General features: G+C 40.5%; 1 protein-coding gene across 8 annotated transcripts in view; it reads right to left on the bottom strand.

Moving 5' to 3' along the window:
• Positions 1-12,260, bottom strand: part of PIK3CB (phosphatidylinositol-4,5-bisphosphate 3-kinase catalytic subunit beta) — a 115,887-nt gene that overhangs the window by 24,165 nt on the left and 79,462 nt on the right. For all 8 annotated transcript variants that reach the window (XM_083442641.1, XM_083442643.1, XM_083442640.1 and 5 more), the window contains 7 exons: positions 10,948-11,199; positions 8,666-8,762; positions 6,634-6,764; positions 4,980-5,033; positions 3,570-3,758; positions 1,885-2,006; positions 99-242 (listed from right to left, as the gene is read on the bottom strand). In XM_083442641.1, coding sequence (XP_083298767.1) covers positions 99-242; positions 1,885-2,006; positions 3,570-3,758; positions 4,980-5,033; positions 6,634-6,764; positions 8,666-8,762; positions 10,948-11,199 — 989 coding nt within the window. The remainder of the gene's footprint in view (positions 1-98; positions 243-1,884; positions 2,007-3,569; positions 3,759-4,979; positions 5,034-6,633; positions 6,765-8,665; positions 8,763-10,947; positions 11,200-12,260) is intronic.

The raw sequence follows: 12,260 nt of genomic DNA, 5'->3' as shown, positions 1-12,260 counted from the left end.
AAGGACACCAAAATCATGGTATCCGTAAATTGCTACAGGATTTTTGTGGAAGAGAGGTAATTTATACGGGTGCACGTCAATAGATGAGCAAGCCTTACCTCAAATGCCAAAACAGCACCTGTCCTATCCTCCTATTTGCCAGAGCTTTCTCTAGCAGGAACCTGGAGAGAGCACAGTCGAGAAAAGGTTCATATTTCAATACTTGCACAAGCTGCAGAAGATACTGAGAAAGTTCTTCATCACTGGAAGAAGATAAAGAAAACCCAAGAAACTAGCTTAGTTGTGGGAAGTTGCATTAAATGAACAGGAGGGAAATTTTCAACATGAAATGCATCAGATTAGAAACATGTTCATGATATATGGAGCAAATGGATGATGTGCAATGAATAAAAGCAGAGGATAGGAACCAGGAGGATTTAAACAGCAGCAACATTTATTAGCATTCATAGCAGATATTTCTGATAGCTGTACAAAGTATTCAATATCAGACATATGAATTTGTCTTAAAGATCATCAGGCAAGTTCAGCAATTGCTTTCTGGCTTTCCTCTGCTTACAACATCTTTTTTTAAAAATAAAGAAAGCTAGTTTTCAGCTGTTTGGGTTTGAAATGAAATTTGAAGTAATGGGTTGTTTGTTTTTTTAACCTAAGGAGGAAACATTGTTCACTCATTTATTTGTGAAAAAGAATAACTATTACAGGTGACAAAATAAAACACTGCTGAACTACCAAATAGTCCACTGTAACTTAAGGGGTTCTTCTCATCTACTTACAGCCCAGCAAAAAAAGAAAGAAAAGATGTCTAAACAAATTAACATGTTGTACAGTGACTAAAACTACTCTCCTGAAAAGTATGTCAAATGAAAAGTCATCCCCCCCCCCAAAAAAATTACATAGGCATTCAATTATTTGATCGCATCAAGGAGTTAATAATGAATATACCTAGAGAAATCTAAGAACAACTCTATCAGCAGTACTGGTTCATTACACAAGTCTAGACCAGCCTGACAGAGCAAATCACCTTGTTTACATTTTACTGAAGTCAAAATATGTTGTTAACAATTTAGCCTTGAAAATAATACAAAAATGTTGTACATCACATCCAGTACTCTTGAGAAGTCAAGGAAAATAGGAGCATAGCAGCATTGCAACTGATAATATCCCATTTCTTTCCTGGAGCAAAAATGGCATTAAGCCCATGAATATTTTAAGTAGATAATTTAAAAAAAAGAAAGAAAAACAGCTGAGAAACTTCTTGAAAATACATTGTTTTTAACATCCACAAGCAAATTGGATGTACGCATGGTAAACTTCAGCATGATTACTCAAAAGTACGTTTCACGATTTTCAGTGAAGCTTATTCCCAGATGTTTGGATAGGACTGTAGACAGAGGACATCAGTGACATACATAGGTACGGAGGTGGGAAAATGGATTCAATTCACATTTAAAGATGAACCTACCAAATCCACACTTTCTGAAACAATGCACAAACTGAAGCTTTGTCCTCCTTCAAAATCTGCACTTCTCTGAGTTCTGCAAAGCAGTTCTCCAGTTAAGTAATGTGTGAAAGCATTATATTCTAGGCAAACCTTTAAAAACCCATCAGCTATCCTTAAGGCTTTTGACCCAGATACCAAAGGAAGCCTTCTTCTGTCTCAATTGGACAGCACTTCCCAAAGGAGGACCACCCACTCCGGTTGCACTGATACGATCAGTAAACTGGGATCGCAGCCTAGCCCACAGCTGGACACTGAAGAGGCTGCCTGCTCCTTAATTTGTAAGATTTATTTCATGCAGGGTGAAAGTCACTGAGTCTTTTCATTGTGGCTGCATTTTAATTCTTTGAGTCAGCTGTTGAAATAAAAGTTGCCAGCAAACTCACCTCATCTGCCTTAAACAGCCCACGGCATATTCTCTTACATATTGATCTGGATAATTGAAATCCAATAACTCTAATGCTTCTCTGGGAGGCAGCTTAGACCATATCTGGAGAAGAGCCTGAAGCTGTTAAGGAAAATAAACACACACATAACTAAGCAAGACTAAATAGATACATGTTTAAGAATATCCATGGGCAGATTTCCTGAGGAAGGAAGGTGAACTGTGTTCAACAACTATATAGCATAAATCACAGGTACCCTTCCCCACCCCCAACTTTAGAGAAAGTCGTAATTCAGGGGGTGCATTTCTATTTTCATCTAGGTGGAAATGCAATTGGGAAAAAGAGACTGGCATTGCTTTTCTAGCAGCAGCAGCAGCAGAACCGCCCACCAGAGGGCAGAACAGAACAAGCACAAAGATCCGAGTATGGCTAATGAAGCAGCAGAGGAAAAATGGGCAAAAGAGGTGTTTGTGGGGAGGGCAACAAATCGGATGTGGCATCAGATAAGACACTTAGGATTATCTGGAGCTCCTTCTATGATGTGTTGCCACTTGATAGAATCATTCATTTAGTATAGTTGTCTGATCTTGACTGTGACGGAGGCAAGCAATTTAGTTCCTGAAGAATTAATTACAGATTCTAGAAAGCCTGGGGTACTGGCTAGTTTTATATGGCAAACTCTCATATGTATCAACCTGCTGTCCACATGTGGAACGTGAGGGTCTGTCTTTTGCACTGATCCAGGTTATCTGCTTAGGACTAATTAACTGTAGACATTAGGCCTGGCCAGGTTAATATCTGGTTTTCAACAATGAGATGTATCCACAGCTAAATACTGTGATATGCTGATATATCATGATGTCTGACTCTGGGATGTATCTCAGCTGTTTCTTCCTCCACGCCTTAGGGGAGTCAGAGGGGTGGGGGGCTTCCTCAAAGGCAGGCAGGCAGAGCCTGAGAAGCTTCTGTTTAGTGTCAGAAAGATGCTAGTCTTCCTGGATTTCAGAAGCAGAGTCAGGAATAGTCACTGCTACTTGTGTGCAATGCTTGTGCATCTTCTATGAAGTGGCACAATTACTATATGTAGGAATACCAGACAGGTGATACTGACCCACAAAATGCATGTTTGTTTGGAAATACGTATATGGGGAATTAGTATGTGTGTAGTATTTCCATAGGAGCTGGCAAGCCTAAATCGGCAAAATGCAAGCTTTAGCAGTTAAGAGCAGGGGTGGGGAATTTGTAGCCCTCCAGAGTTGGTGGATTGCTACTCTAATCACCCCTGATGGTTGGGTCAGGCTGACTTGGGCTGGTGTGAGTTCAGCAATCAGGAAAACCACAGGCACCCATCCCTGAGTCAGTGCCTTGTTCACATTAGGTTGACCCTATCTATAACAGCAGGTAAACAATCTCTTCTTTTTCAGATCAAGCACTGCTGACAAAGAGGGTGCTGATCAGTAGCTATGCAAAGTCCACTAAAAACAAGGAAGAACCTTAGAAGCTTTGTGGCCTTGTGGCACCTTAGAAGACCTAAGAAAAACAATATCAATTTAATGGCAGTTGGTTTCACTGATGAGCAGTTAGCGACAATTAAAATAAAATCTCCCACATTGCTCCCACAATTGCTCACATTCTGCCCCTGGCATTACTATTATTGCTGTACAGGTATTTCTTTTTCCTCTTACCTGAGCAACATCTTCAAGTTTGTTCCATTTGACAGAAAGCAACAGCTTTGGCAGGGATTGTGGGAAGTTTTCGCGACAGTCATACCGTAAAGTCCAAATGAGATCCATTTCATTTTCACACAGCTGAGACAAGGGGTCCCTTTCCATGATCTCCTTTAGCTCAATGTAGAACTTTTTGCCACCACGGCCCTTTGGTTAAAGGTCGAGAACCACTGTTTACAAGTTATGCATATAAAACTGAGACAAATGTGCCTGGTTCTATACTGCATGTCCAAATGGCATGAAGCTAGAACAGCATAAACTCTCCTTGCTAGCAACTAATGTGCACTATACAGGGTGAGTCTTTTAAAAGAGGCTCCGTGGAACATGTGTACTCTGTATCCACGGGGCCTCTTTTAAAGGACTCGCCCTGTATATATTTTAACACTCAACTTTAGCAAGTGTGCACTTTAACACTAGAGGGCACTACTGCTATTTCCCCGTTTAATCTGGGAAATATTTCTGCTGAGCCATGCTGGAGGCTTATATTTGCTGCGCAGTCACTGTAGATGTCTCTAGACCCACACAACTGATGAAAATTGAGCATTTCTAGCAACTTAAACGCTAGTATGCAAATGATGAAAAAGAGCACATGAAGCCAAAGCCAAAACTGAGGAACAAGTCACTAATACTTTAAAACTAAAGCAGTTTTGCAGGTAATGCTAAAAACTGACTTTTGCATTTCCAACATCTGTTATTGAACTGTAACAACCACCATCACCACCACCAAAGACTTAACATTTTAAAATGACTATACATGCTATCTCTTCTGACTTTCTATTCCACATTAATTAAACATGTGTACAGAAGACGTTTCAGTGAGTTTCAAATGGAGCTTAATATATCATGAGTGGCAAAAATTGTTCATAAAGTCTCTACTGTACATTCAAGAGGCTATTAGCATGTGAATTTATTATCTACACTCAAGTTGTGTAAAATAGAATGGGGTATTCTTAGAAGATCATTAATTCAGATGAAATATTTTGTTGATATAATTAATTCTTATTATTTTGCACATTAGTAAGGAATTTGTGCACTATGCTGAATGGTATATTATTTAAGCTATAATTTCACAACATTTAAATTATAGGCTATGACAACCAAGCTGTTCAAATTTCTTTAGGATTCCAAATTTGCAATCATTTAAAAAATATGACCATAATGTGGACTTGGCCTTCAGTGGGTTGTAGGGAAATGAACAGGTTTTGTGTGTTTACCCTGTCCTTTAAAAATATAATTTTGAAAGTGCAGAACAACTTCACTACAGCTTGAAGAGATGTTTTCTGGACAAGCAACGGGAGGGTAATAAAAATACATCTTGTTCTAAGTCTTAAATGGGGGGAGGATAATTGTTTCACCTTTGATACTTACTGCCATACCAGAGCTATCATTATTTCTTGCAATTTCAGCTGCCTTTTCAAGTATCTGCAACAACAAACACCAGACAGGAATTAAATGACAATGTTGGAGAACAATGAAATTAAAGATGATCAAATGGTATGATCTCTATAGTTTGAAAAGCCATGTAAGTAAATAAAATATTTATGTTCTTCTTTCCCAAATCCTTTTGCTACGTGCAGTATATAAATGCGTGTACATTATGCCACAATACTCCTACATAAACAAAGTGCATAATTCAACAGGGACTGGATTAGTGCACTGCATCTTCTAACGCATAACAACAGAACTGTAAACAGCCTCATGTACGGAAAGAATTAACCCAGGAGCGTAGACTCTGAAACACTATGGTCCCCAAAAGGTCAGATTTATTTTGGCTAGAGTTGTGCACTCTGTGATCCCCCAGGTTTAAAACATTTCTCTTACACATTTCCATTTGGCAGAACTGTAATCGAAAATCCTTGGGTTCAACAGCCTTGATACATTTGCAGTAGAAGTAGGAAAATGGACATGGGTCATCAGCTTGGCTCAGATTATACTCTGGTCTCCAAGATGGGTAGGTTTGTTGACTGTTTCTTAAGATGGAGTTATATATCACCCTTGGTTTAAAATTAGCACTAATAGAAGGGCAGTTATGCCGAAACAGTGGAAAGCCCCAAAATGGGGTACTCTGAGGAGGCAGATAAGCCAGCCCAAGATCTGCTGGATCCTGAGATGCTCTTATAGCTGGTAAAAGGTAAAGGGACGCCTGAACATTAGGTCCAGTCATGACCGACTCTGGAGTTGCGGCGCTCATCTTGCTTTATTGGCCGAGGGAGCCGGCGTACAGCTTCCGGGTCATGTGGTCAGCATGACTAAGCCACTTCTGGCAAACCAGAGCAGCGCACGGAAACGCCGTTTACCTTCCCGCCTGAGCGGTACCTATTTATCTACTTGCACTGGCGTGCTTTCAAACTGCTAGGTGGGCAGGAGCTGGGACCGAATAACGGGAGCTTACCCCGTCGCGGGGATTCGAACCACCGACCTTCTGTTTGGCAAGCCCTAGGCTCTGTGGTTTAATCCACAGGGCCACCTGTGTCCCTCTTATAGCTGGTACCGGCTGGCAATAAGCTTGATCACTGCACCAGTCTGGAGCGGGTACAGGGATCAGGGTTGATCTGCCTGTCCCCCACCCTGCCACCATGAGTGGCCACGATGTGGGTCTGCCACTCTGTAGAGCTTTATGGCAGCAGCAGGGAACTGAGATTGTTCTGTTAGTGAATTACACTTAGTCATAACCAAGGGAAATGATAGTCATGACTAACTTGATTCCCACTGATTTTTTGTGACTAACTTGCAGGGAAATCCCATACATTTCTACTCAGAAGCCCCAGTGTGTATAGAATTGAATCCTTTGTTAGCAGTGTGTGTATGTGTGCATGTGCATGTGTGCGCACATATGCATCTGCGTACATGCAGTTAGCTAAAATGTTTTCCAAGTTTAGTCAACTTTTTGTAGACACATATTCATATACTTGAGTGTCGTTACAACAGCAACAACTGAGGAGCAACTCTGTAAAGTTAGAGAGAATGCATTCAGGATCATGCATGGAGGAAAAGAAAATACAAGAACCCATAACAATCTTACCTTATCAAAGGGAGGGTAATAAATAGGAAATTTGGAATATTCTTGAAATTTGATCTGCAAAGCTGTTGCATTTTCAGTGTATGGATTTGTCTGTACAGTTCCCATTGGATTCAACATTTCTTCAAGTTCATCTAGGCAAGCAGAATACACATTTTGTGTTTATATTTAATAGCATTCAATCTGTAGCATAGCTAAACAAAATTCAAGTCTGTGTTAAATGTATACTAACAAGGCAGGCAGGCCACATTAGCAGAAAAGCTCCCAGAGCCACAGTAAGAGCCTCAAGTAATTAGAGCCAACTTTTATTTCCTATATAATTATAATTTTAGAGGTTGGGTTTTAAAAGTCACAAGGCAAGTGAGGCAAGCTGGGAGAGGTGGTCAACTTCCACTGATGACTTTCATAGAAATCCAACACACATTCTACCCATCCATGCCCCCCCCCCACCCTGAAACGAAGGGCAATAATTTCATCACACTGTGATGCACAGAAGTGTTCTTCTACTCCTGGACCATTCCCATCTGGGCATAAGAGATACCTTCTAATTCAATGTAGAAACAAGTTTACAAATCCCAGAGGCTGGAAAAGTCTACAGTGGTCTATTTCTATTTTAAATCCATAATAAAAATGTAGCGGACTTGCTATAACAGAAGTGACGAGGACATGAATTAAGTTCCATTCAGGATTAACCTTACTGTGTTGGATTTCAAGTTCTGATATCCTGTTTCAGTGGTAGATGTTGGACATGTCATTAGCTTCATATCGAACATGGTGACCGGTGTACAGTCATACCTCATGTTATGTTTGCTTCAGGTTATGTTTTTTTGGGGGTTGCGGAACACAGAAAACCTGGAAGTACCGGAACGGGTCACTTCTGGGTTTTGGCGCTCGTGCAGAAGCACCAAATCGTGCCGGTGCCTACACAGACATGGCACTTCAGCTTGTGAACGCTGCAGGTTGCGGACGTACCTCCGTCACGGATTACGTCCACAACTCGAGGTTCCACTGGAGTTATAAAGCTATTGCCACATGTATGGTACAACAGGCCTTGCTCCCAGTTAAGTGTACGTGGCAAGTGTAGCCAATGGGACCCTCCAGATGTTGCTAGATGTGGTTAGGGATGTGGTCCAACAACATCTCAAGGGCACAGCGCTGGCTACCCTTTCTGTGCAGAAGACTGCAGCTTTCGTGGACTTGAGGACCAGTGAGATTTGGAATAATGTACTGGCAGAACAAAGATAACTCTTTCCTTTAAACCAAGGAGCACACACAAGTCAATGAAGTGGTTTGGCACTATTTTACAAGAAATTTCTGCTAAAACTTTGATGTGAGGGTGGGGATTACTTTTGGGGCTGGATTTGTTTCTTTTTCTAAAGAGAGAAAAAGCTAGCAATTCCATTCCAGGGATACGATATCTGTTATAAAAATACCAACATTCGCTTTTTGCTATGTTCTGCATTTTAAAAGAACCTCAAATTGCAAAAAAGGCAAAATGTTTAGTCAGCAGGAACTGGTAAGGATCCATTGAATTAATAATGCCAATTCAGTCTGTAGTCGTGCAGTGATTATCCTATAGAATGGCTACTATTCCAGACCAAGTTATTTCATGCATTCAGCCAAAGCTGCACCTTAGCTGAACAGTTGCTCCAAGCCCATGTCAGATGAGTTAAGTGAAAAACATCAGAGTCAAAATTTGCCATAATAGTGCTTTTCCTCCACTAAAAAATTTCTTTATTTTACCTCAAGGTAACATTTGCATTTTTTTAATATTACGAGGCATATTTTATTATCCATATTCTATCTGCGTTTTATAACCATAATCATTATCTTCATGTGACCAGGAGACACTGAACTCTGTATTACAGGAAGTACTGAATGGATTGTGATCTGATGTTACAAAGTCTTCATTCAATTTCAGTGGGGCTTTTGTGGAAGCCTAAGCAAGGCAGCCCCTCTGAAATGGACGGAGGCTGTGCAGTAGCACTGCATAGCTGATGGCACAAGCAGCTTCTTATCACAAATTAAGCCTTACCAGGAAATGACGACCAGCTGTACAGTATGAGGTCTCCAGTTTTCAATTGTCCTTTAAAATCAAACACCATAGTATTGACCCATGCGACAGGGTAGTGCTGCAATGAAAAATCATACTGTTTGAAGATGAGGCCACAGTGGATTTAAAAACCTTAAGACAATAGAACAACACACACACACAACATACACAGAGAAAAAGAAGTTGTGATGTGGATTTGGAAAAATCCTAAATGCATTGCGCAGAGAGTTTTCTATAAAGACTCTCCTCTTCCAAAGAGGGGAGGGGTTGTGGGCGGGATCCGATCCCTTCCTCAAGCAGGGGGCATTAGATCCCTGCCGCCCACTCACCTGGCTGGTGCACCACGCCCATGGGCAGGCAGCCAACCAGGTAGCTTGAAGGGGGCATGGACAGCAACTTAACGTGGCCTCACTTTTCGTTGTCCCATCGCGAGTCACCCACCCTCCACTCCCTTAGAGCTCAGGGTTTCAATTTCTCTTTTGGTCTTGCTATGGACCTTAGGTTGGCCGCCCTGGTAGGATTTTTTTCCATTTGGCATTAGGCTTTGTGGTTTTTCCGCCTACCTCGTAGCAACCGTCACAACTTTCGTGGTATTGGTGGGTAGGTTAGGCACTGGAATATGTTGCGGTGTGTGGAAGGGCTAGGTGTGGCCATCGCCTACGCCTTCAATTTTTGGGTATTCTGTTAAAGGAATCCGGCGGTCGTGGATCCTGTCCGATGCCTGTGTGGCGGGGAGCCATGGCACGACCCTCGGTGACATCAGGGGAGAGCTTATAGTTGGATTAGCATCAACGGGCTCCACCTACTGGTGAATAAACCCCCTTTTAGACTCACCCCTCTCCGAGCAGGTGGAGTCAAGTCAAGTGATCTAATGCCTAAGCCAATACCTTTTCACTTGCTGTAATCAATAAAGTTGTGGCCTTTTCTTGCCCATTAATCTTATACTACATGTCCTCGTGTCTTCATTTCACTACGCGGGGATCGGGTCCTCGAACCACAATAAGAAACTACTAGTCTGAACTATTCTTGAAACTGAATGTCCACAAGTGTAAATTTAATATATGCATTTCAAGCTAATTGCTGTTATATAGTATAACAGGCACATCCAACAGGTAGATCGTGATCTACCGGTAGATCACTGGACGTCACTTTCACTGGTAGATCAGTGGCTCCCCCAAAAGAAGCACAACAAAAAGCTCAACAATTTTGACCTGAAGCTCCAAGAAACGGGCCTTGCTCATTCCTTAAAAAAAAGCTCAACTTTGACCTGAACCCCCCAAAACAGGCCTTCCTTTCCAAAAAAGGGGGTAGATCACTGCCAGTTTTTAAATCTGTGTGAGTAGATCGCAGTCTCTTGGGAGTTGGCCACTCCTGTAGTATAAGATGCTGGAACTACATGACGGATGAGGTGCATCATATTAGGTGAATTCTTTCCTCTGAAGCAGGGTTTCCCAAACAGGCAGGGGGATCCCTCCAGCTGATTTTGGACTACAGTTCCCATAATTCCTGACCACTGGTGCTGCTAAGGATGAAGGGAGTTCTAGTCCAAAAACAGCTGAAGACTCAAGTTTCGGAAACCCTGCTCTGGGTCATGAAAATAGTTTAGCGAATACAACACACACACAACAATGTTGAGTGCAATTGTGTTTGTTATGAGAAACACCATGGAAAAGCAAGCAAAGCCTCAGCAAACCTGACTTCTATGCACAGTGTGGAAAAACTCTTGAGAACTAGGCTGAACACGATTTGTGCAATCTAGAATGCCAGCAGAACTACAGCAAATTGAATGTATGCTTTTTAATGTTTTTCCAAGGTGGCATTTATTATCCTCTGGCAGAAAGCAGTATGTGAATATAGATAGATGATAGATAGATAGATAGATAGCATTCACCTTTATTCCTTTTATTATATTCAAATGTAGAACAGTATGTGAAATTCACAAATGGTAGAAATAAGAATGAAGTAGAAAATACAGCGAGGCAAGATTATTATTATTTGGTCCTATCCCCCTGTTTAAAAATGAATAGTACATACTCAAGTGTGCGTGCTTGTGTGTGTGTGTGTGTGTGTAAATATATATATTTCTCTCTCTTTCTCTCTATGTATGTGTGTATATGTAGATGTGTGTGTCTATATCAGCATATATCCCGGCTTTCACTCTGCAGTTTAGAATTTTAAAAAGCTATGGAAATGAAAAGTATGCAAAACACATGAAGAGACTTCCCAGTACAACGAACAGGAATGTAAAGAAACGAATCCATTACCACTTTGCCAGCTTTCCTAATGGTCTGGTATTTGGACGGATTAAGTGTCTTGCTTGGATTATTTTTTTTCTTTTTATCCATCACAGCATAGACCACAAAGCACAGCCTAGCCATTCTTGGCAAATCACAGACGTTGATATCAAATTCCAAGGGTTCGTTCCAAACATGGTCATTTCTCCCAGATATTTCTGAGCTTACGATAGGTTTACAAAGGAGCTCAGTTCCATGGAAGAGACCAGCCCTGACATGAACCTGCAAGAGAGACATGACAGGGAAGTATCCAAACACATTCCAGAGAGTAAGGATTATTTACCTAGAAGTATTTCCTGCTTAGAAAGAAGGCAAGGCAGATTTGGAATATTTGCCCTAATTAGTGTTCTTATGCTCCGTGCTAGAGTATTAGCTACGCTGAAGATCTAAGCAATCTGTGGGCATTGCCAAGGTAAATTGATGTTAAATATTTTGCGTCTCATGACTGGGCACAAAGTTTACCAATTAGGAGAGTAGATGGTGACAAGATGCATAACTAACCTCACACACACATTTTTGCTTATATTTCTAGAACAGGAATGATAATGGCAATTCAGGATGCCTTTGAATCTTTGGAGGCAATTATTTTAACTGGGAAATGGTTCAATTTGTTTTTGAATTGCAAATTAGTATGCATGTACGGTATGTGATTATTTTCAAGTGCATATAATTGGCACATGCCTTAATATTTTATACTGTGTCCTAATGGAGTGATATTCCTATGTAAACATAACTTTTTTTAAAAAAAACACAACGTATTTCTAAAGCTGTAGTCCTTTCCCTTTAATATAATTACTGACCTTTTGGGGGCTGTCTAAGGTACCTTTGCCGAAAAGCACTTTTCAAAATAGTAATACAAGCAAAAAAGTTAATCACTCACAATCAGATTTCCTTCAGAGCTTATGGAATGGGTTTTAGCCAGAACTAATGTTAAATCTTCCTGATTTTAAATGTGGTTTATTTCTGATAAATCTTTGTGGCAAAATCTTAAATAGCAGCTTAAATGAAGCATTGAGCACTGTTTTCTTTGAAAATGTAGACAAAAACTTGCTGCACACATTATTGTCCCATTTTTTAAACAGATCATTGCACAATCTCTTTTTTCTCTCTCTTCTGTTTTCAGGAAGAAAAAGATTGCTAGGATTATAGATATGCATAATTTCTGCAATATTCATCCAAATAACAAATATTAATTAATTAATTAATTAATTAATTAATTAATTAATTAACTTTGTATACCACCCTTCATCTATAGAACTCAGGGCGGTTCACAACATAAAAAT

This window comes from Podarcis tiliguerta (assembly GCF_965153285.1).
Source record: "Podarcis tiliguerta genome assembly, chromosome: 5".
Classification (NCBI taxonomy): domain Eukaryota; kingdom Metazoa; phylum Chordata; class Lepidosauria; order Squamata; family Lacertidae; genus Podarcis; species Podarcis tiliguerta.
Note: the sequence above shows the minus strand (reverse complement) of the source record. Positions and strands in the feature narration are given on the sequence as shown.